The sequence below is a fragment of the Erigeron canadensis genome, chromosome 2 (genome assembly GCF_010389155.1).
Source record: "Erigeron canadensis isolate Cc75 chromosome 2, C_canadensis_v1, whole genome shotgun sequence".
In the NCBI taxonomy this organism is placed as follows: Eukaryota; Viridiplantae; Streptophyta; class Magnoliopsida; order Asterales; family Asteraceae; genus Erigeron; species Erigeron canadensis.
This window is the reverse complement of record NC_057762.1, coordinates 25,651,809-25,678,234: the sequence shown is the minus strand read 5'-3', so window position 1 is coordinate 25,678,234 and position 26,426 is coordinate 25,651,809. Positions and strand designations below refer to the sequence as shown.

The 26,426-nt window shown below is 30.9% G+C and overlaps 2 protein-coding genes across 2 annotated transcripts; both read right to left on the bottom strand.

Moving 5' to 3' along the window:
• Positions 1–204: 204 nt before the first annotated feature.
• LOC122587959 (ethylene-responsive transcription factor ABI4-like) lies at positions 205–2,808 on the bottom strand. Its single transcript, XM_043760110.1, has 2 exons — positions 2,570–2,808; positions 205–1,150 (listed from the first exon to the last, which is right to left on the bottom strand). The coding sequence occupies exons 1-2, from the start codon at positions 2,806–2,808 to the stop codon at positions 205–207; spliced, it is 1,185 nt and encodes a 394-aa protein (XP_043616045.1).
• Positions 2,809–10,868: 8,060 nt separating this feature from the next.
• On the bottom strand, positions 10,869–12,262 carry LOC122589595 (alcohol acyltransferase 9-like). The gene has a single exon (XM_043761904.1). The coding sequence runs from the start codon at positions 12,208–12,210 to the stop codon at positions 10,891–10,893; it is 1,320 nt and encodes a 439-aa protein (XP_043617839.1). The 5' UTR covers positions 12,211–12,262; the 3' UTR covers positions 10,869–10,890.
• Positions 12,263–26,426: the final 14,164 nt, after the last annotated feature.

Genomic DNA, 26,426 nt, shown 5'->3' with positions numbered 1-26,426 from the left:
TCCGTATGAATCTAGTGACATCTAAAAGGATTTTGGAATTATTCCATTCCTTATCAAAGTTAGGTTAAAAAAAAAAAAACAAACTCTAAATCATATCCCATTCAATCTAATGACTACAAAATCTTCAAACCAAAGCCTTCTAAAATTCTAAATCTCATGCATACTTTGACAGAAAAAAAAAATGACCAAAAAAAAAGACTTTAATTAAAAATCAAAAGATGGATCTCCATAATCCCAAATACTAGGTGGTGGGTACTCATCATCATGAGTATACGACCAAAATGAAGGCGATGTCGGTCCACCGACCACCGTCGTCGGGTCCGACACACTACTTTCTCCTCCCCCACCCCCATCTATCGGCGGCGAACAACTCGAAACAAGCGATAACCTCGACCCCACCAACGCATTCATCTTATTATCATTATTATCACAATCTTCTTGTGGCTTCTTTTCTTTATGCTCATCACAATTATAATTATTATAATTACTTGTAAAGTTAGGATTATTAGGGTTAGGGTTAGAATCAAGAAATGGTAATGTGGGGCCTATATCTAAAAATGGCAAAAAGTGTGGCATATGATGTTGTGGATATTGTTGTACTACTATATTAGTACTATTTCCATCACTAGTGGGGTATATTTGTCTGTACGGATAATAGTTGTCAAAAAAAGGTGGCGGCGCGTGAGATTTAAAAGCGGCGGGACGTGGGAGAATTGGGCGGAGGTTTTGGGTGGTGGAAGAAGAGGAACGGGCGCGTGAAGATGATGATGATGATGAAGAAGTGTTAGATGACGTGGCAGCAGTGGTGGCGGTGGTGGCCCCATCGGTGGAAGGTGGTTGTTGAAGATTAAGTTGGGCTCTAGAGCCATAAAGAGTAACAGCAGCACGGTCGTAGGCGCGTGCAGCTTCTTCCGCTGTGGAAAAAGTGCCGAGCCAACGACGCGTGCGCCTACGTGGCTCGCGTATCTCCGCGACCCATTTACCCCAGCTACGTTGCCGAACACCTCTATATTTAAATTTACTATTGTCTGGTCCTCCTTTACTACCTTTACTTTTTTTGCTTCCTCCACCGCCGGAGCTGGTGGTGGTGGTCGTGGTTGTGGGTGGAGAATTAGTAGTATTGTTGTTGAGAGTGTTTTTATGATCATGACTAGAATTATTATTAATGTTGTGTGTGAAATGGTCAAAAGTAGTAGTAGGGGCAGAATCGTTGTTAATTTTATTATTGTTGTTTTCCATATAGAAAAATATAAAGAGGATTGATTGATTGATGATAAAAACAAAGTGGTGTGAGAGATCGAGAAGATGTGAAATGGAACGAGCTAGCTAGGTGGTAAATGGTGGAAGAGGGCGGTGGGTTTTTAAATAGTTGGTCTGTCTATCTGCCACGGTTTTTCTTAGTGGTGGGAAGAAAAGTAGTTTGTTGACCTTGTGAAGAAACATTGCATCTTTTTATTTAATGTTTCACTTGGTTTTTTGGCCTTTATTTAAATATTTTCTCCCATATTATAATACATACTTGTAAAGTTTTAAAATGGTAGTACTGAATTTCGTACAAATTGTTGTAAGTTGATATATATAAAACAAAGCTACCTACACTTTCACATACAACTCGTAATTAGGATTAGGATAGATATATACATATATAATAAGACAAATACCCATGCGTGATGCGGTTGTGTGGTGACGGCGTCAATAGGTGAAGGTGGCGATAGCGATGACGGTGGTTATAGTGGTATAAGTATTAATGTAAAAGTGATGAAAAGGTAATGGATCGGTTATTTTAAAAATTGAGTAATAATGTATGTTGTTAATAATTTCATTAAAAATATAATTATAGGTATTTTAAATGAAAAATATTTAAATTAATGAATAAAAGAAAATAAATATTTTGAGGTTATCAATTGCTTAACAAAAATTGATGAAAACAAATGTTTTATAACATAGTAGAAATTATCTAACAATTTTCTGGTTGGGTTAACATTTGGTTAAAAAATTTTATTGTAAAAAGGTCTAGGATTCCGCCGATTTGGTAGACTAGTGCGACAATTAATTGCGGAAGATAACTAGACATTAATTCAAGCCGTTTAATAGTGACGAATCTAGGGCTAGATTCGTTAGGGTCCAAATTTGTTTAAGTATAATAAAAGAACAACCCGATTAGTTATTATATATATAGAACTCAAAATAAAGTACGAGTATATTTTACGAAGCGCGTAACCCGACCAGGCGAAAAGGAGTAACCCGACCACCCACTATTAGCGGCGACGTCGCCGCAAATAGTGGGCCCCCTCTGTCAGTCGCACCTGCAACAGCCCTGCCACAGCACTTGCTAGTTGACCGTTTCACGTGGTGGTGGCCCCCACTATTTGCGGCGACGTCGCCGCTAATAGTGGGGCCCCCACCGTTATAAACCACGCTATCTCTTCTTCTCCGTATTATTCCTCCTTCTCCTCCGTAAGAACTTCCTCACTTCCTCCATAATTTCTTTTCTTCTCCAATCGTTTAAGTCACAAAATCCGGCCATCTATCCCCTCATCATCGTTATCGACAACCATTTTTACACGACCCACGTTTTCCGGCCTCCCGTAGTCCATTTTCAGGCGCGGTTTTAGCGGCGACATTTTTCCGGCGAATAAGTTTTCCGGCCAACAAGTTTTGCGGGGAACATATTTTCCACTGATATACGGCAAACCCGATTTTTTTGTTTTCCGGCGAACTCCGGCGATTTACTTTTCCGGCGACTAAATTTTTTCCGAGTAGCCAGACAGTCCGTTTTTTGTTGTACTCATTTTTCCGGTGAACCATTTTTCAGACGAGGTAACACTCATTTACCTTTAAAATAGTTTTTTTTATTTTAATATATAATAATGTTATCAAATATTTGTTTGTTATAGAAATGATTAGTTATAGAAAATAAATGTTATATATGTTTGTTAGAAAATATATGTTGAAAAAAAAAGTTAGAAAATATGTGTTAGAAAATATTAGTTATATAAATGTTATAGTTTAATGTTATATAAAATATATGTTTGTTATAGAAAATATATGTTAGGAAATGTATGTTAAAAAACAAGTGTTAGTAAATATATGTTAGAAAGTATTAGTTATATAAATGTCATAGTATTATAGTTAGGAAAGATTACTTCTGTTATTATAGTTAGGAATGATATGATTTTTAAAAATTCATTAGTTTTTAGGAAAACATTTGTAGTTATAATTATTGTTTATTATAGTTCAAAATTAGATGATTGTTAGAAAAATTATGGTTATTGTTAATATGATTGTTAGTATTATCTTTGGTTATTGTTAATATGATTGTTAGTATTTTCTTAGAATACATTTTTTAGTATGACTGTAATTGTTAATATAGTTGTTATTAGGTTAGTATTAATGTTAGAAACGAAAGTTTGAAAAAAAGTTTCAAAAATGTGGGCATTTTAGGTATAATAATTTTGAAAAACAATTGTGTCCAAAATATGTTAATTTAATTTGCACCTTTTTTATGACATTTATGTTTGTTTATATTATTTTATAAATTGTGTATAACTGATGTAGGTTAAAATGGCTACACTTCACGGCGGAGATGGTGGCAACGACCCTCCAAATTGGGGGTGGAACCCCGAATGGGGTTGTAGGCGTACGGGTTGTAGGCGTACGGGTGGAACCCGATCGGGACATACTCGTATGGTTGGGCATGTGGTTAGGGGAACACGTGGACTGAATGTCCCCCTCCCAGAGGATATAGAGCAACCCTTCCCAGCCCAGCAGTCACCGTCCTTTAACGTCAGTGATATGTTCGCCCAGGGTAGCCCTTGTAGCCAGCCATCATTCGAGGCCGGCCCTAGCACGTCACGGGCCCCCACACAACGGTTGGGTAGTGATAGTGATAGTGATAGTGAAAGTGATTAATTTTCCATTTTTGTTTATGTTTGTATTCATCGTTCAACGGTTGGGTAGTGATAGTGATAGCACGTCATCCATTTTTTATTTGCTTAATAATTAATTAGAAAAATTGTATTTTAATATTTTATTTGTTTCTAATACTCTCTAAATCTTCTAATACTCTCTAGACCTAATTATATATCTCTTTCGTTTTCTCTTTTACTAACCCTAAACCTAATTAACTATTTAAGCATTCTCATCTAATATCCAAGACTAAATAATGCTTCATTTTCATATCTATTATATAAATAAACAAAATTTTGATTCTTTCTTTCTTATTTGGCATTTTTAGATTCTTTCTTATTAATAATCTTTTTTATATAATTGTATTTATGACATCATATTAAATTTAATCCCCCATTAAAAAGTTTCTTAAAAATAGCCAAACTTAATGTAAATAATATATATTTATATATATATATATATATATATTTTTAAAGTACATCGTTACTAACATTTTTTTAGAATAAAATTTTATTTCGAAAAACATGTGTTACGTCATTCATTATACTTGTTTTAGTTTTGTTTTCATAAATTATGCCTCGTCATTCATTAGCACACGTTGTAACAATTTTGTACTTAGACTATGTAGCAAATTCACCTAAGTTATTAAACAATATTAATACTTATATTAACATTTTAGTAGGTTTATATGTATAACCAGTAGATTAAACTTAATTATTTCATCTTTATCAAATATACCCTTCTTAATTATATAATATACCATAAATAAAATAAATATATACGTTTTAAATAAATATTAATGTTAAAAAGTGTAAGTTAGTTGTGGAATGCAAAAAAATTATAACTTGTAAATTACAAATATACTCTTCTTAATTATTATAATATATCATAAATGTATGATAATATATAAATCTTTCGAGTTTCAAATTTATATATAAATCCACGTATTGAAAAACTAAGTTAGGCAAAATACTCCAAATCCCACTCATTTATTACATTTTTTTACTACGGTCTTTTATCACTTTAGTTTATCACTATCGTAAATCCGTAAATCCTAAACCACCTAAAGCATTCAGTAAACCAGTAACGATAAACGAGGATGCCACGTCATCAGTATTTGCGGCGACGTCGCCGCAAATACCGATGACGTGGCATGTCAGTAGTCGGGGGTCCCACTATTAGCGGCGACGTCGCCGCTAATACCTGGTGGGTTGACCGTTGACCTGGTGGTGTTACCCAATGCCATCTTTTATCGATACAACTCAAGTTGTTACAAACATAAATATCTAATTCTCATATATATATATATATATATATATATATATATATATATACTAGCATGGTGTCCGCGCGATGCGGCGGTGGCGACGGCAATGCGGTGATCACGGGTGGTGGCGACGAATGGTGGTGGTGACGACTAATATTGTAAGTTATTGATGTAAATCTAATTGATTATAATCAGTGTATATACGTTAAGGTACGTGTATTTATTTCATTAAAAATATTTTTAGTATATTAGTAGAGGTAATTAAATTAGTAACTAAAGAATAAGGTGATTTAGAAAATAAGAAAGGGGTATTTTTGTCATATCGCATAGAGTAACTTTCAACATTTCTAAAAATAGAAAAGGCTATTTTTTTTATAATATATTATAGAAGTATAGATATACAAGTAAATACTGAAATAAAACTTCTAATTCTCGTATACAGTATAACTAACACAAGTCAATGCTAAAATAAAACACGAGATATTCAAAATTTCTACATTAGGACAACAATCCTAATTATGAGTTTCCATCCTACTATAGAAATCGTCTGCAACAAACATATATAGTTTCGAATATTATCTAGCACAATTAGCTCAATATATAAACTTGCTTAATGTATGAAAGAACCCTAGCGGAAAAAGGAAGGTGATGGCATGACTATAAATTAGGGGCTCCATTCGATCTGGTCACGTTTTATTATTATTGAATTGATATTTTAGTCATACTGACTTCAAGTATATATATATATATATATATATATATATATATATATATATATATATATATATATATATATATATATATATATAGGGGACAATCAAATAAGAACAGCTTTAAAATAAGAACGGTGAGAACACTTAAAAAACATCATTTTGATGCATTAAAAGTCCATGAAACTAACATAGTGCATAACTAATTATCATTATTTAAGTGTATAACAACACATTGGCCTGTCAAAATCAAGAAAATCATGTTTTTTGTTTTGTGCATCCATCTTGGATGCATAAGTTTCAAGATGATGCATTCACCAAAAAACATGATTTTTTCGATTTTGACAGATCAATGTGTTGTTAAACACTTAAATAATGATAATTAGTCATGCACTATGTTACTTTTATGGACTTTTAATGCATCAAAATAATGTTTTTTAAGTGTTCTCACCGTTCTTATTTTAAGACTGTTCTCACCGGAGTGTTACCTATATACATATGTATATATATATAATATCGGGGACAATCAAATAAGAACAGTTTTAAAATAAGAACGGTGAGAACACTTAAAAAACATCATTTTGATGCATTAAAAGTCCATAAAACTAACATAGTGCTTAATTAATTATCATTTTTTAAGTGTTTAACAACACATTGATCTGTCAAAATTGAAAAAATCACGTTTTTTTGTAGATGCATCATTTTGATGAATATGCATCCAAGATGGATGCACAAAACAAAAAACGTGATTTTCTCGATTTTGACGGGTCAATGTGTTGTTAAACACTTAAATAATGATAATTAGTTAAGCACTATGTTAGTTTTATGAAATTTTAATGCATCAAAATGATGTTTTTAAAGTGTTCTCACCGTTCTTATTTTAAGACTATTCTCACCGGAATGTTACCCTAATATAATATATATATATATATATATATATATATATATATATATATATATATATATATATATATGGGACAATCAAATAAGAACGGTTTTAAAATAAGAACGGTGAGAACACCTTAAAAACATCATTTTGATGCATTAAAAATCTATAAAACTGACATAGTGCATAAATAATTATCATTATTTAAGCGTTTAACAACACATTGATCTGTCAAAATTGAAAAAATCACGTTTTTTGGTAGATGCATCATTTTGATGAATATGCATCCAAGATGGATGCACAAAACAAAAAACGTGATTTTCTCGATTTTGACGGGTCAATGTGTTGTTAAACACTTAAATAATGATAATTACTTATGCACTATATTAGTTTTATAGACTTTTATTGCATCAAAATGATGTTTTTAAGGTGTTCTCACCGTTCTTATTTTAAGAGTGTTCTCACCGGAGTGTTACCATATATATATATATATATATATATATATATATATATATATATATATATATATATATATATATAGGGGGGGACAATCAAATGAGAACAATTTTAAAATAAGAACGGTGAGAACACCTTAAAATCATCATTTTGATGGATTAAAAGTCCATAAAACTGACATAGTGCATAACTAATTATTATTTTTTAAGTGTTTAACAACACATTGGCCTGTCAAAATCAAGAAAATCATGTTTTTTGTTTTATGCATCCATCTTGGATGCATTTGGATGCATATTCTTCAAAATGATGCATCCACCAAAAAACGTGATTTTTTCGATTTTGACAGATCAATGTATTGTTAAACACTTAAATAATGATAATTAGTTATGCACTATGTTAGTTTTATGGACTTTAATGCATCAAAATGATGTTTTTTAAGTGTTCTCACCGTTCTTATTTTAAGACTGTTCTCACCGGAGTGCTAGTTTTATGGACTTTTAATGCATCAAACTGATGTTTTTAAGTGTTATCACCGTTCATATTTTAAAAGTGTCTCACCGGAGTGTTATCCTATATAGGGTGGCTATCAAATGAGAACAAAATTAAAATGAGAACAAATGAGAACACTTAAAAACTACATTTTGATGCATTAAAAGTCCATAAAAGTGACATAGCGCATAACTAATTATTATTATTTAAGTGTTTAACAACACATTGATTCATCAAAATCAAAAAAATCATGTTTTTTATTGGATGCATCATTTTGATGAATATGCATCCAAGATGGATGCACAAAATAAAAAACACGATTATTTATATATATATATATATATATATATTGGACATGTTCTTCTTAATTACTATTTTAATTTATATATATCTTAAAAATACTCTTAGCATCAAAAGTAGTACGTAACTCGTATAGTAGGAGCTACAAGAAAAATATAATTATAGATGTGATGGTATTCAGGAGAAAGTCAGAAAACCATAGACGTCGAGAGCATCGTACGTATATCTTTCCCACCATTGATATATCCTAAATTTAAAAACCTTTAATTCATTTATGAGAAATGCTACACGAAAGACAAGATTTATAAACTATGAAGTCTATAAATTTTTTGAGAGATAGCGAATCGTCTAATTAAATTTCAAGCCCAAGACCATGTTGGGTCATATATTGGACATGACACATGGTAGTGATCATCTCAGCCTTAATATTTTAACAATAGGTCAATAGTCCTTATTAGTGGGTCCAAACCCAATATCTCACAATAGAACCATTAGCCCAAATCATTTAGACTTTCTAATAGCTTAACCCGGTAATCCAACTACCCAATGCGGCAATGCCTTAATTCTATGAGACAATTAACACCACTAGCCATAATAACTAAAATTATGCATTTGTGCTATGAAAGAAGTATAGACCATAGAACCATATCATTGGATAATTACATAAAGCTTTTAAAAAAAATAAATAGTAATAATATTTATTAAAAAAAACAACAACAAATTCATCAATGGCCGGTTATGCTGTGTGATTAATAACGGAATGATGTACTATATCTATGGTTCTCAAAGAGACAACCATTTTCGTTGATGTTCAATCTTAACCTTCCACTTTATTGACTTTGATCCGAACTGTCCTAATTGACTATTTTAGATAACCGTCGGATCAACTTGCAAGCAAATCACAGCCATCCAATGTAAAAAACTGCTTTCACCCATTCACCTTTCAAGTTGTACGGTTGTACCTACTTATTGTGCCCCGGCAAAATTGAATAATTTAGTGGTTGAAGATGTTTGTGAAAGCTATCTATTTCGTGCTTTTCTACACTATGTTAAAATTTGATGATTGTTAGTCAACGAAACTGTTAGATAAAGCGTCGTTCATTCGCTCAATTATTAGACTTTATGCCTTTTAGGTGTGAAGATACGTGTGAAATGATGCATGCGTACATAACTGCGTTATATATATGGCTGCTACTTTTTGGCATGTGGGCTTATAGGCCATAGAATTTTCTTCCAATCACAAATATTGTATTTCGCATGTGGGCTAAATATTTGGCACGTACGTGGGCCTATGATATCATTTAATTTTGTAGTTTGTGTACACTTTTAATCATAATTGTAAAAAAACCTTTGCTAAACACCCCATGTTTCCTTCTATTGTATGTCGTGTGATATGAATATTTTTTTTTCCATATATAATTTCCATTATCATTAATTATAAAAAACCTTTGACAAACACCCCATGTTTTCATTATCATGTTTCCTTTGCCAATCGTATATAATTTTTTTTTATAACTAATCGACCAAAGAAATAGGATGAAGTAAGAATATATAACATCGTTATTTAGGGGTTTTCACATTTATATGCATCCTCATGTTATTACCCTACTCTAGAGTAAACTATTAAATGGTAATGTCAGTGCGTGGAACCTGGATCAAAATTGACCCGTACCACTAGCCTTGTATTAGCATAAAGTAATGATAACAACGATAACGACAAAATTATTACGATTTTTAGCATTTTTGTTAATGACTTTTGGCTATTTTTAATGGATTTCAAGAATTTTTGACACTTTTAGCATGTTTTATATAATATTTAGTTATACGGATACATCTATTTAAGTTTTATAGATAGAAAAATGTTTTAAAAGTTTAAATTTGGTGACATTGACTGGTATCCAATATTTAATTGACCCATTGCACCAACAAAAAATATATTATTTTTTGAAAAATTTAAACTATATAAATTTAGTGGACCTGTAACTTAGGCTACCCTTAAATACTATGTGGTTCCACTCCTGGTATATATATACATACTATCAAATTACAATGCTTGTACATGAGTCAAATATTTGCTCCACACACTTTATCCGCATAAGTATTTCTTTTCGATATTGAAACTAAATTTTGTATGCATGTAATATTAATTTTTCGTGTGCGTTGCATAAACTTGGAACAAATTTTAATGGAGTAACATGTTGGAGCTAACATGTTGTGCTTTTACCTTGTATATGTAAAAATCTAGATAATTGTAACCAAAATGGTGCTCGTATTTTATTTATTTAAATATAAACAAACAAATTTATACTCCTACATTTTATGAATGTGTGAGATAGAACCCAATACTTGTAAAAATACCTCAAATTTGTTTTTTTCTGTTCACACAAATGTAAAGAGTGAGATTTGATCTCAAGTGAGAAATCGCAAGATTCAAAAATGTTACTGACTATAATGGCTATCCAAAATGGAATTACATTGGATTCTTATGTTTTTGCTTTTATATTTATCGTGTTTCATTTTCTATATCAACTTTTAATGCTAGCTAATATCTTCTATATTATTAAAGTTAGCAAGTTGAGATTATCGACATTATTCGATGACATATTTAGCCCTTAGGATAATAATGCAAAGTTACTATGCCCATGAAACAAGCCCAAAATATTGCTACCATGTTTACTTAATGGTCGACATTTGTACATTCTTTCTTGTCGTCATCACTTATACGTGTCCAATATTCTACGTGATCATATCCATCCTTTTTAATTTTTAAAAAATTGACCCAGAAAACCACGTTGACACGAATTATTATTAGAATCAAACATCAAAAAATAAATAAATTCAAGCTAAAAACTAATTAATAAAAGTCAACGATTTTATTCCATGGCTCTGATAAGATGCTCATATTTGCCAACAGATACAGACGGGACAGCCAACATTGATTTCACTGAACCGCTAAGATCTTGTACTGGCAGTAGGATACAATACTTATCTGTACAGACCGGTGACACCTGAACAGGCCTTCCTAATCCAATGTCAATGTTTTCCAATCCTACTTTTGACCATTCTGATAATATGAGTACACCCACTGAGTCAGGTACTTGTCTCGCCCGAGGCAAGTTTACTAACTCGACCACTTCTCGAACAAACTTGTCGTCGACGCGGTTTTTCGCTTCTCGTATTAGCTCGGTGGCGTAGCCTAATGCGTTCTCGGTTAATTCTTTTGATGTTGTTTGGGCACAACCCAGTACTATAGCATTGCCGTAGTACTGGGTTGGTAGACTGGGTTTGACACGGTTACGAATGTTTATACTAAATAATAGTTTTAGTGTTTGTTGCGGTGGAAAGGCTAATGCTCGGGCCCAAGTTCGCCATATATGGGCCGACAAGACTTCGAATGAAGTAATTGAAGATTTACTAAGTCGACTCGTTGAGGCCGCAAGGTTTTTTAGCTCTTTTAGTCTCTTTTCGTGAAATGTGGTTGAGGTGGGAGTGAGTTGATCTGTGTTGAACCGAGTCATGAACCTACAATGGTCGGTAACTCGGTTGAACTCGGGGTGGTAACTCGTTGGTAAGGTATATGGTGTTGGGTCAAGTAAATGTCTTTCCCAAATGGGTTCGGGTTTAAACCCGAGCCCATGACAAGTCGCTAACTCGGCAAATAATTTTAAAAACTCAAGACTACCAATACCGTCGCAAAGACAGTGACTAAAACCGACACCAAGTGCCACAGAACCATCCGAAAGCCACGTCAGCTGCACAACCAATGGTGGGGCCCCCTTAAGAACATCCGTGACCTCCAATGCCAAAAGCTTTCGCCACTCTGTCACATGCCGTGGGGCCTTTTCAAAATCCGAGACTTTAAACTCCCCAATTGACTCCACAAATACCGCACCTTGACCTCGACAAACAACTTCTAGACATGAGCCATCTGGTCGAGCCCTGACTCGACCAGACAATGGATAATAAGGAACAAGGGCTCGGGCCAAAGCATCTTTGACCCGAGCCACAACCATATCCCTGTCTACCGCCCTCACGGGGCGGTATATCAGTAGATATTCAATTGTAAAACGCAAAAAAAGTTGAGAATCAATTGAAGAAAGCTTAAGAACATGAGATGGTGTTGGGTCTAAAGGGGTGATGAGAACGGCTTCTTTTACTTGTACATCAGAGCAAGAGACACCCATATTGGACATGGTTTAGTTTGTTAATGAAAATGTATGCAGAATCAATGCTTTATAGACCATTACGTATACATTATTTATATACTCCTATATTGATATATAGAGGCCAGAGGGTAGTTGAATTATTATTATTATATATATATATTGTTAGGGTGGGGGTAAAGCTTTTAAAAATGTTGTATCAACTGTATAAAGATTTGGGAAAGATTCTCCGGAGATAGCTTTTAAGGAAATAAGGAATACAGTGGACTCACAAGTCACAACACTACAACAGCTACGCTTTCATATTTCTGTCATTTTGTAAAAGTGAAAAGATATACCCATTTTGGTAAACTGTGTCTTACACTGATAAATGTTGAACTTAAAATGGTCAATACCAGATTTTATTCAAATAAGCTAGACATATATGGATGTAGGTATCGTACGGTACTAGTTTCGAAATCGAAACTCAAAAATTGCTAACATGGTACTGGTATTGGTTTCATTCTCTACCCGGTACCATTTCCTTGTAATGCAGTCTCAAATCTCGGGAACCAACAAAAATGAGTACCAATGTTGGTCTTATTTCTCACTCAATACCACTTTACTTTAACGTTTCATATATTTTATTATCTTTTGATTTATATTTTGAACATACTTCTTAAGATACACAATATATTTTTTTTAACAACAACTTAGTAGTTAGCAGTTAGCATTCGATACACAACAGTGACATCTAATTGGGCAGTATGCAGAGTTTGAACCATACATGTCTGAGATGAAACCCAGGATTCTCAAAACCCAACCCTCCACCCCACCCCACCCCCCCCCCTTGAAAGAATCCACTCATACAAATATACGAAGTGAGATTCAAACCCTAATAGATTTTTCCAAAGTCTAAGACCTTACCAATGGTCCAACAACCCATTGCATTAAAAAGATAAAAAAAAAAAAAAGTAAAACAATATTTACCACCCTTTATAATTATGAGCCCAGATCCTTTGAGACCTATCAAAAACTAATACAATTACTATTATATACAATACGTAAGCGCACACGATGTGACGATGATGGTGTGGTGATGGTAGCAGCAACAAGTAGTGGCGGCGACGGAGGCAGTGTTGGTAGAGCCGACGACATTGGCGACAAGTGGTGGCAAAGACAGGTGTTGTCGACAGCGGTGGTATAATTATTAATGTAAAAGTAAATGATGTAAAAGAGGTAATATAGTTATTTTAAAAGTTGAATAAACTATATTGTAACATATTTTATTAAAGATAGTTTACTGAAATCATAGATGTGATGATAGAATAATTTAGAAGTGAATAGATATTAGTCTATTCTATTATCTTTTGTTGAAATGTGGTTCCCTTTATTAAGTATTATAGATTATAGATGTTATCTTTTAATAAATTTATAAGTGTATTTTTGTTTAATTATAATAGCATTATAGCATATTTTATATAAAATACGAATTGACTAGTCAATTGGGTTCAATCGGCTCATTGATATATTTTTAGGGATCCAACCAATTCAATGGAAAAAATTTGGTTTTCAAAACATTAAGATAACCTTATGAAATTTATCAATGTCGGAAGTTTGTATGTCTCAAATGATTCAAAATATCAAAGTATTATAAAATAGATTTTTATAGAGGGGATGAATGCAACTTAATTCGATCTTTAAAAACTTTTTAAAAAGAGTTTTAGAGATTCAAAATATAAAAGGAAATGCAAAGAACATGTTTCAAATAAAGTAGCAAAACAGAAACTTCAACCTACATTGTAATTTTCAATGTAACTCTTTGTTGAATAATTTATATAAAGAATTACACGGTTTGTTGCGAAATAAGATAGTTTACACATATCTAAACAACTGAGATGAATAACAAATTACAATCAATGAGTTTCTACTTAAAAGAATCAGTCAAAGTTGATCTTATAGAGACTAAGTTGTGTGTAAGACCAATAAAACTTTGTGTGAAGATTATTCTTCAGGAATGTCACACATGTGATGCCAACAAATGGAGCTTGTATAGGCGAAAGTCCTGCTTTCATTGGTGTCAAAATTGTCCACATATTAATCTTTTATTGGCTTGTGAGATGGAATATTTGATCGTGATATTCTGGTACAAGTGGTCCCCCATTGCACTGTCACGCGTCTTCTCTCAACCAATAAGAATATGGACACACATAAGTAAAACAAAGCTATAACCTGGAACACTATGATTGTGCATAGTCACATCATTTTATCACTATCTTATTCTTATTCTTCACTTAGTTGTATCATACAAAGACCGAGACATTTATCATATCTCAATCTGTCTAAGTGTTCTAAACTGTTTTGGTAATCCAAAGCTGACTTTTACACTCAACTTGATCTTCCATCTCAAATCCTCATCTTCGGCTTGGATTGAATGTTATGAACATTGTTGATGCAACTTGAATAACATTTGTTTCAATACGATATTACACTAATTACATGAAAAATGACATGAGTCAAATTAGGATACTCAAATTGACTAACTCAAAGTAACTCGGATCATATTACATGAAATCAAAAGATTTACAATTGTTCCTTATCAAATTTGTCGCACCAAGTTAATACTATATATTAGAAATCAATAAAGTTTCATGTTAAAGATAAACTCGTATGATAAATTACAAAGTGATACTTATTTCAAATGGGAAATGATCTTTACATAACATAAATTTATCATACAAAATAATATATGTATTAAATGGTTGTACAGTACAAGTATCTAATAAATATATATATATATATATTGTGTATAATAAAATTGTGTTGTGTAAGGATCATCTCATATTTCAAATTATTAAAACTAGTATGGATGACAATTTAAAACAACTCATGTTAAGAGGTTCTCTGTTTTTTTAAAAATAGTATTCAACTCGTAAGTCAATAGAATAAGAATCAATATTAATTAGGTCAATATTGACTATTTTTATTCATTTTTAAATATTTATTCATTTATTTTAATTGAGGAGTGGAAGTATTGTAATTATTCTTAGCTTTATATAACAATCAAATCCAATAACGTGTGAGCACCTTTGCAATCTTATTCGAATTCTTAATTGAACAATCAAGGATTTGGTACTTAAATAGATCAAATTAACAATTTTGGTCAAAATCTGATTCCACCTCTAAAGAAACGAAAACTACAATATATTAACATTTTTTTTAACGGCAGAAGGAAAGCCATTTAACATATAGTAACTAGTAATTGGAGATAGATTTGTGTCTTTATATTGAAAATTTGATTATGTAGGACCATGAGAATTCTTGATGACATATTGACATAACACATGGTATCAGTTTCACCTAATACCATTTTTCTAATAACAAAGGAAAATGATATTCTTACAACACATTTTCGCTATCTACAACAATACCTGCATTATGCAGTTGTATTCTGTGCATAAAAATCTATACATTCATTTTAGATGACAAAATTTTGTTGTAGAAATATCACTTCCCAATAACAAAAGGTATTTATGCTGATCGTTATTAAGGTCATAAGGTGAATATCAACCAACCAATATACTCTAGATTAAGTTTTAGTCACGACCACTACAATAATTACATCGTGATACCATTAAAAAATAACATTCAACAAGTACATCACTTTCAGCAACAATAACACAAAAACTAAATCTCATCGTAAGAATTTACATTTTTAAATCAAATGACAATATTTTAATAAAATAAAATAATTATTAAGGAAAAACAGATAAAACAGTAGGAATCTCTACATTGAAAATTATCGTACATAATAAAAATTATTGTGCATCAATTGTTTCGTAAACCTGGTTAAATTGATACACGAATATTCACAAAGTAATTGATGCACGATGATTTTTATGATGCACGATGATTTTTAGTAAAGAGAAACATATTGTTTTACTTTAATAATTGTTTTATTTAACTAAAACCTATATAAATATATATATATAGGGTAAAGTTATTTTGAGAACTTTTTTTTTCGAGAACCTTTGAGAACTTTTTTTTTCGAGAACCTTTGAGAACTTTTCAAATCAAGCCTAACCGATTATTGTTCCATGAAAATTGTTTTTTAATTGTTTTCTGAATAACTTATGTGAATTTTGAAGTTTATAATTGTGTGGAGCATGGATTATCATCCGTTATACAATTATGTGGAGATTTGGATTCTTGATCACATGTGCACGAATATTGATATGATCACTTGTATGCAAGTCGATCACATGTAATCATAGCAATATTCGTGCACATGTGATCAAGAATCTAAATCTCCGCATAATTGTATAACGGATGATAATCCATGCCTCCACACAATTATAAACTTTAAAATTACACATAAGTTATTTAGAAAACAATCAAAAAACAATTTTCATGTAAAGAATAATCATCGGTTGGTCTTGATTTGAAAAGTTTTCAAAGGTTCTCGCAAAAAAAAAGGTTCTCAAAATAACTTTTCACTATATATATATATAGACCCTTATTTTGAGAACCCATTTTTTTGTAAGAACCGTGAGAACTCCTAATATTTATATTGGATCACATGTGTTTTTTGTTCATTTACATGTGAAACGTTATAAAAACATATGTTGCAGAAATTATTTTTTTTCAAAACCTTACATATAGCCGTTTGTCACATATGAATAGAAAATGTGAACAAATTCATTCATAAGTTCATAAAAGGCTACTTTGAAGGTTTCATAAAAAAGTTTCTTTTACAACATACTTTTTTATATCATTTTACATGTGAATGAACAAAAAAAACATGTGAACAAATATATTATTTAAGAGTTTCACGGTTCTTAAAAAAAAATGATTCTCAAAATAAGAAATATATATATATAATAAAGAGAGAAATTCATTATGTTAGTCCTAAAAAAAGACTTAAAAATTAATTATTTAAATATCATGCTAATTATGCTTTATAAGCAGGAAGCAATATTATATTATCAAGTATTGACAATTTGACATAATGTAACAAATGAAAGAGACTTCAAATGATAACTCGAATTTGCAATAAAGTGCAAACGGAGATTTTACTATACATATAATTATATATTTATTTATACAAAAATGATTGGGAGGCCTAAATATTACACCTAAAAATAAGCCTAACAATCTACAAATGCCATCTGTAATTATTTTCTAAAATCCCATTAATTATTATTTTTAATTACTGATATACCCTTTAAAGTACCATTAAGCAATTTTGTCATCTTGCGCCTACATTATAAATCTTTTTACGTATCTTTATTTGATGCAAGTATTTTTCTACCATTCAAAAGAAAAAATATATTCTAACCTTAATGTAAATTATAACTGAAACTGGTGATCTATGTCATATAAAATGTTGAATAATAATTATTACAATATATTTTACTCTAATAGTTATGATCTTGGTTTTGCTTTCTGTATTCCATGTTAATTAGTTCATCTTTTTGCTTCTCTTTTATTTTACTTCTCATCGCAATTATGTTTTTGTAGTAATTGTACAAAAGTTTTGAACCTGTAAATTGTTAACTGATCAAAGATTAAATTGGACATAATGATGTATATTTAATATTTTCTATATGATGAATTAATTATGTTTTTTTTAAAGGTGTGCTACACATATCTTATATCTAATAATGTTTTTTTTCAATTAACTAAGCGTTTCTATAATGAAATTAATTATGTTTTGTTTAGAGGTGTGCTACATTATTATTGTTATATTGTTATAGTTGTGTTTGTTTTCATGTATGGTGTTACATGCTTATCAAAATGAAAAAAATACATAGCAAATAATAAAATGTCAAAAGGTTTAAAGCAATTGTCTATGAACGAGGAACCGCAAAAAAGAAGTTAATAATGAAAGGGGAATAAAAATAAAATTCACTAAATTAACCATGGGGTAAAATTGGAATAAAAATAATATTAATTTTACGTTAATAATGAACTTAACAAATTTAGAGTTAGGCTAATATTTAGGCCTACTTATTAGGTCTCCTTATCACCGCTCTTTTTCTTCCAAAAAACCCCTTTCACTATATATATGGTTCTCAAAATGGTCCTTCACACACTACAATACTGAATTACAGTATCTACCCTTATAACAAATAGTCACTCCTAAAACAAAATCCGCTACAACGTGCGGGTATTATGCTCGTATATACTAAAAACCAACTGGTTTTTTACAAGTTTCTATGCACATGGTACAACTACACATGCATGCAACTTTGAACTCTTTACCTTTTAACCCCCTAAAGATTTTACCTTTTACATTTAAGCCCATCACCTTTTACTACTTTACATTTTAACTCCCTAAAGTTTTCTCTTTACTTTTTAAGCCCATCGCCTTTTACTACTTTACATTTTAACTCCCTAAAGTTTTCTCTTTACTTTTTAACCCCCAAAGTTTTTTCCTTTTACAGCTTAGCCCATCAACTTTTACGTCTTTACCTTTTAACCCCCTAAAGTTTTTATCTTTTACATTTTAGCCTATCAATAAAATGCTTTATTGTTACAATGTCAAATAAATGTTTGTTGGTGACTTTATCAAATTTGTACCAAAACATTGTCATCTGAAAAGATAATCTACTTGAGTCTCGCCGCAAAGTGTGTAATATAATCTGCGGCAACATGTTTAATCTTAATGAATCATTGTCCATGACGTTACTATAAAAGCTCCGCGGCAACGCGCGGGTGTTTATTTCTAGTTATATACTAAAAACCAACTTTGGTTTGTGAGGGGGAGTTACTGTAGCTAAAAGTACTCCCCCTTTAGCATAAGGTACAAGCCTTTAAAGCATCCAACATAATTAACGGACTTAACGACTGTTAGGTGACAGACTTAACGACCCTTATTTTCTTTTTTTTTACCACATAACTTTTGCTTTTTAAACTTTCCACCAATTTTTATTTTTTTTTTTACATTTCCTCTTTTACCTTTTGTCACATAACTTTTGTTTTTTAAACTTTCAACATACAAACTTTGTTTTTAGGTATAAAGTTTCTTAACTTTTGTACTTTTTTTCATATAACTTTGTTTTTAAACTTTGCTCTGAAAGTTTTATTTTATTTTCTTTTACGATATAACTTTTGATTTCTAAATTTTATTACCAAAATTTCATTTTCTTTACTTTGAACCACAACTTTTATTTTCTTAACTTTTGTCACGCAAATTTTGTTTTTCGGCTTAATGTTTTTATAACTTTTATCACAAGAGTTATGTTTTTCTCCCGGGCCAACGCCCGGGTAGAAATACTAGTTGTTAACTAACAAGTAATAAAAGATTTGGAAGAATTTGACAATGCAATATTTTTCTAAGAACATTGTTGATTTATCATCAAAATAGAGATATATTATTTTTATTTTTAAAATAAGACAAAAATGACACAAAGGAATGAGACGTAGTTATCAGAACATGTACTTGTAATATCAGACTACCCCAAGTTGTACCAGTCGATAATAGATGAATAATGAATTGGTATTTTGAAAAATCTTAAATTGAAGTATTGATTTTAAATTTTGATGTGAATAAAATTAATTTTTAAATATAAAGATAGAAGTTTTTTTAAAAATGAGTATAAATTTTCTTTAAAACTTATATTGCGTACATATATACGGAAAAAAATATACCATTGAATTCAAATTTGAAGTTAATTGAAAAAGGAAAAAAAAAAGTCACAAATGGTCCATGTGGTTTGTCATATTCGTATTTTGGTCCCCCCATGCTTTTTTTTTTCGTTGCAACTGGTTCCTGCCTTTTTTGTTTTCGTTGCCAGAAGCCCCTGACACTAACTTCTATCAATTTTGGCCGTTAAAACCCTTCACGTGCAAAGGGTATAATTGTCAATATTACAACCACATGGACTATCTGTGATAAAAAAAATAAAATAGGCATCCATATATATTACGAGTAATTTTTAGGAATTATATATATACTAAAATGTAACTTTGGCATGTGAGGGGGGAGTACTGTAGCTAAAAGTACACCCCTACATGCTTAAGTTACAAGTACTTATTGCACAACAAAAATAACTAACGCCCTTAACGACCGTTAAGTATTGTTTGGTTAACTAACGATACTTACAAAAAGGTATTTAACGGAGTTTGTTTTTAAATTAAGTTTTTTAACTTTTGTCACTAAAGTTTTGCTTTAGTTACGTTTTGTCACAAAACTTTTGGTTTTAAGCTTTTCTCATCAAAAGTTTATTTCTTTTTTTTACCACGTAACTTTTACTTTTTTAACTTGCGTCAAGGAAACTTTTTCTCGCTCCGAAAGTTTTTTTATTTGCTTTTTACCACCTAACTTTTGGTTTCTAAATTTTGTTACCAAAGTTTATTCTCTTTACATTTGACCACAATTTTTATTCTTAACTTTTGCCACGAAAATTTTATTTTCGACTTAATGTTTTTTAACTTTTGTATTTTTCGGCTTAATATTTTTTAACTTTTGTCATGAAAGTTTTGTTTTTCTTCCGGGACAATGCCCGATTAAAATACTTGTTCATATCAATTTTGTAAACCACGGCAGGTTACTATCAATCATATGTGAAATTGGGATCTTAAACCATATGCTCTCAAATTGTGAGATTGAAATTTACAAACATCCTTCAATCTATTTCTTCCCCTTTCCATTTTATTATTTCTCTCCTTTCTTTATTCCTTTTTTCTCCTTTCCTTCTTTTTTAGTTTGCCGGAAAAACGCGAACCACCGTCGGAAAAACGCTTCTGTATCTGTATAAGTAGGTATATGCATCTGTACTTATATATATGTGTATGTATATTTATCATACCCATCGATGGTTCTATATCTATACCCTTCTTTATCTGGTCGATAAATCTTCAAGTGTTAAAAACCACCATCGTGCCGCCGCGAAAAGCCACTGCGGGGTTTCTTTTGATCGCAGGGTTGGGCCAACTATATCCATGGATTTCCCGAGTTTATTGTTCCGAAAGCAGCTTTCATGCTATGGGTACGCTATAAGACCATATTATTTTCGTGAATGTAACATGTTAGTGTTGGTTTTGTGTGTAATGCCACAATTATTTTAGATTGAGTTTATGTGGTTGGACATGCTTAAACAATGTTGGTTGTTTGTTGTTCTTTCTGGTAAATGATTGACACATCGATTTGGATTTGATGAGGGCAAAAAAAGATTTAGAAGTTTATATATTAGATTTCTATGTATATAGATTTGGTGGTGTAGTGGAATTGATTACATTTAATTTGATTGATTCAGAAATATGAATTAGGTTTTTAGAATTGGCCGGAACTTTGGGGTGGTGGTGGTGTCCGGAAGATTGAAGGAGAAGAAGGAAGAAGAAGAGAAAGAAAATGGGTGTTTTTTTTTTTTTTTTTTTTTTTAAGTGGACATTATACCTCCACTTACATCCAAAACTAACAGAAGTTAGTGTCAAGGACTTCTAACAACGAAAATGAAAAAGGCAAGGACGAGTTGCAATGAAAAAAAAGTACAGGGAGCAAAATGCATATATGATAAACCACAGGGACTATTTGTGACATTTTCTCAAGAAAAAAAAAAAGGAAAAAAAGGCTAGTCTATTGTGATTCGTGGGTGTGGGGATGGAAATGCTAAGCCTACATTGTCTTTCTTGGTTTTGGTTCCTTTTACTACGTAACAAGCATCAGCCCCACTGTCCTTGTTTTTTTATTGCTTTTTATAGTGCCCATATTTAAGCATGTTTTGAGTAAAATGAGGCACATATTCCCCTAGATTCTACTTTTTGTTCTTTTTAAGATTGATACATGGGGAAGATTTTCACTAGTTACTAGTAATTTGAGGATTAAATTGAGGATTAAAGTTGAAAAGATTTTGACCTTTGAATTAAAATCAATGGTCAAGATTAAATAATCATTTTTAAATCTTAATCATTGATTTTAAATCAATGATTAAGATCCTTCCAATTTTACCCTTCAAGTTGGGATAAGTTGGAATAAGTTAAGGAGATCTCTACGTTTGATATATAATATAAATAAATTTTAGTATTCTATATGTCTATATCCTTAGATGTTAGTTATATACTCAAGAAAGATTTCCTTCTCCATAACATATCTGGATCCTTCCAAAAGTAATACAGTGTAATAACAATTCAATAGGTTAAACATTTAAATACATTACAATCAAATTACATATTATATGTAGCACAATTCAATAGGTTAAACATTTAAATACGTTACAATGTAGCATTGTTGCCTGTAGTATAATTGGCAAAACTATAAAGTCTATAACCAGTACCAACAAAACGCTATTAAAATTAAAGGTAATCAAGTAACAATTTATAATTTATTAGGCCCCACGCAATATAGAGGCATAAGAGAGGTACCGTGAGGTACCAGTGGTGGGTATCGGGCAATGAGAGGAAAGCTGAGGGCGCAAAATATTATCTTCTCTTTTTTTTTTCTTCCAAAATTGACGCTTGTATCATAACACAGAGTCACAAATATCCATTTAGCTAAATATGGTATAAGATGCTTCCGTTGAAATCTCCTCAAAATGTTATTAATTAGCTTCAAATAGACCCGAATCGACAAATAGCTGATAAAGCTGGTCTATCTATATACATGTGGCTATCTTTAGTAAGTCATACGAAGGGTGTGTTATTAGTTTAGATCTAACCAATATAATGAATTACTCCTAAAGGTTCACAACAAACTAGTGCTAATTGATGCAAGTTATTTAAGAAGTAAACGGCAAATTCATTTGGGAATTCTCTCAGTTTCAAAAAAAGCAACCGGATCAAGTATGAGTTGTCGATCAAAACATATATGGATAGAAGCTATAATGGGTGCTCGGAAAAAAAAAGTAATTTTATGAAAGGTTTATCGGTAAAAGCTAATGACATATTGGACTAGGATTCTGTTTTTAAGGTATTATTGCTTATGTAGTGGCTAAATAATTTTCGCTTAACGCACAACGTTTGGTGGTTTTTCAAAAGGGAGAAGTAAGGTTAGTATTGTTATATACTTTGGTGAAATACCTTCTTACATTTTAATTTTTTCAATGCATGTTATATAAAAAACAAAAATTACATATTAATTTTAAAAAATATTACAAAATTATCATGTAAAAAGGATTTTACTCAAATTTGGGTATGTATTTTTCTCTTTTCAAAATATGAACAAATCCTGATAAATAATAATAATAATAATAATAAATTTGGTTTATTATATGCATTTAGGGAAGATTTTTTTTTAAAGGTGTGGATCATTTGCTCGGAACAGAGGATCTAGCATGCGTTGTCTTAACCGGGTCTGAGCTAGAGATCATCCTCACCCTCAATACCTAGTAGGAGGGAAAACTCCCAACTAGACTGCCCGAAGGCACGACATTTAATTGAGATAAAACTTTGTCATCTTTGCAGGACTCAAACTTGCTTCACTGGAAGATTTTATTATGAAAAATTCTTTCAAATGTCCTTCCCATGTCTCGAACTCGAGACCTTCAAATATATAAAGTTGATGCTCAACCACTGAGCTATAATGGAAAGTACTAGGGAAGATGGTATTAATCTATTTTTATTTTTTTTGAAAAGTAAAATTTCATTCACACTCACCCCGACAAATAACCGGCGGTGTATAACTGTACAATATTTACATCAAAGCTAAAAACCTTTAAATTTACACCAATTCTCCCAAGATATAGCTTTGTGCTTTGATCTATTCTTAAACCAAAGATACCCTATCAATTTAATACTTTGAATTATGAAATTCGTGTTGAGTGATCCGTTGTCAAATACTTTGAATTAATGCTTTCCAATTCTCCCAAGGTATTAATCTATTTAAATAGTGTTTTTCCATTGTGAGAAGAAATTTTAAAATAAAAATATTGACCAAAGTTATTTTTATCTGTTAAGATGGATATAAAATGTAATAGCATAATTATTAATAGATTTCAAATATAAGACATTTTTCTAAATGCTTTATTTATACTCATGTTGAAAATTACATGGGAGAAAATGTCTAAAATACCCTTAACGATTATATTATACTATCAGTCTTTTATCTTTTAAAATATATTCATTAATTTTTTATCTCAATTATCAGTTATTAACAGTACTCGACGCCGTCTCTAACATCAACAGTACTTCCTTTTGTCATACCACCGTCGTTATGAACTCCACCATAATACGCAGATACTGTGCCAGTAGAGTGAGTACTAATTGAAATAGGTGTAAGGAAATATATATGAAAAAAGGTAAATGTTGATAAACATCGAATATGGAATGAGCATGTGAGGCTAACATGCGATATTATCATTGTTGCTAAAGACAAAAGAAACGACGGATGTTAAAGCATATAGTTATCGCCATGTTTCGTTTAGTGGGCCTTGAGAATAACTTGCATGACATTATCTATATGATTATGAAGTGAACATCGTTCTCAAAATGTTAAAATCACAATCATTAAATTAAAATTAAGCCTCAAGATTTGAACTTAGCTTATTAAACTTAACAATTAATTTTAATCAAATTGTTAAAATTGTCCCAATTTGATTAATTAAGCAGGAACAACTTAGAGAAAGTCCTTTTATATTTTAACCAATATATCACATATACTACAATATCATTTTATCTATACTTCTTTATAAAAATTATTCATCTTTCTAAAAATCAAAAATGTTACACAAAAGTTACATACGAAAATACAAAATTGCATTTAATAAACACCCCCTATGAAAAGGGTTATTAGAGATTATCAAATTTGCCTTTAATGAATTAATTTATACTTTAAATCCTTATCTTGCTAATTTACATTCAAAGTTCTTATCTTATAAAATATTTATACTATTATATTTACATCTTAAACCACTCGACACCAATTATTGATGTCATCACCACCCGTCACCAACACCACTAAACCGCCGTCGTCGTTACCGCCGCATTACGCGGGTACCACGCTCGTAGAGATTAAAATTAATGTAGTATAGACATCATCTCATACACAATGTCTCGTACAGATTGTAGTATAGACAATGTCTAATACAAAACTTCTCATACACAAATAGACAATGTAGTAAAGAAGTCTCTTTTCTTGAATTGCATTGCAACAGACAACAATAGGTGCACAGAAATGCACCAACATACACTGCCTGTTAGTGTGTTGTAGTCAGTTAGTGGTAGATCTTGACATCTTGTTTATAAATTTAAGACTCATTTTCACATATCATCTTACGATTCACACCCTTATCTTTCCTTAACATTTGGTTCTATTATCTTTTACTCTCCATTTTAATATACGCATATGAATATTTTGTTTGTTTGTTTGTTTTTTCTTATCCCAAATTTTATATTATCCCATTGTCATAAGAGTGTCATTACATGAATGAAATAGTTGTTATTATTCTTATTGTTATATACTTATATATATGTTATTTTTATCATTATTACATGTGTTCAATTACCTTTTATTAATTTTAGTTTGAAGATACTTTTGTATAGTCATTTTAAGATATATTCTTATTATATTATATTGGAACATTATATTATATAGCTACTTCCAAATCTGTTAGTGTTTGTTAAAACTGTTTTTATCTTCCTTAAAAGTGTAGCTTTCCTAACTATCCAAAGTTTGTGATGTTTCTAACTTCTAAATTCTAGCATCTTATATTTTCTATACAAAGTTTTAAAAATTTACACTTTATAGTAATAACAACAATTACAAGTTCGGTTTATTATTACTTTATCATATTTATATCTAAAACTTTTTCGCCTGAAAAATGTGTTTCATAATAATGCGTGGGAAAATTGACAGGTAATTACTTAATTATAGAATTAGATAAATAGCACCAAACCTTAACTTGGAGCAATGTCTATTACTCGTATATGACTTTGGACATCGTATTTAAGGATACTAAGATGTTTAAAGAACCATGGATATGTAATTATTTTGTAGCGGTAAAAGGTTTTGATAGCATATTATTAGAAGTTCAACCTCTTTTATTATACTAAATAACAGTTGCTCTATTAACTTATTAATCAATCATAACTCTTTAAAATTTTAATTTCAACTTTTTTTTTTTTTTACTTTTAATAAATAAATATTTAACTTTTTTTATATAAATGTCGACCACATGTAGATAAATATTAATTTTCCTCAAATTTGTAACTTTGACTTGGCACAAACCCATTAACTATTAACACAATTTTCATTTAAAAATTGGACCAAATCATCAAGAACATAAACTTGAAAAGTACACTTTTAATTTGATCAAAAACTTAAAATTTGT

Coding starts and splice junctions, on each gene's coding strand:
- LOC122587959 (XM_043760110.1), bottom strand. CDS start 2,808: ATGGTTCACCGGAAAAATGAGTACAACAAAAAACGGACTGTCTGGCTA. Junction 1,151..2,569: donor CGGGAGGCCGGAAAACGTGG/GTCGTGTAAAAA, acceptor TAATAATTCTAG/TCATGATCATAAAAACACTC.
- LOC122589595 (XM_043761904.1), bottom strand. CDS start 12,210: ATGTCCAATATGGGTGTCTCTTGCTCTGATGTACAAGTAAAAGAAGCC.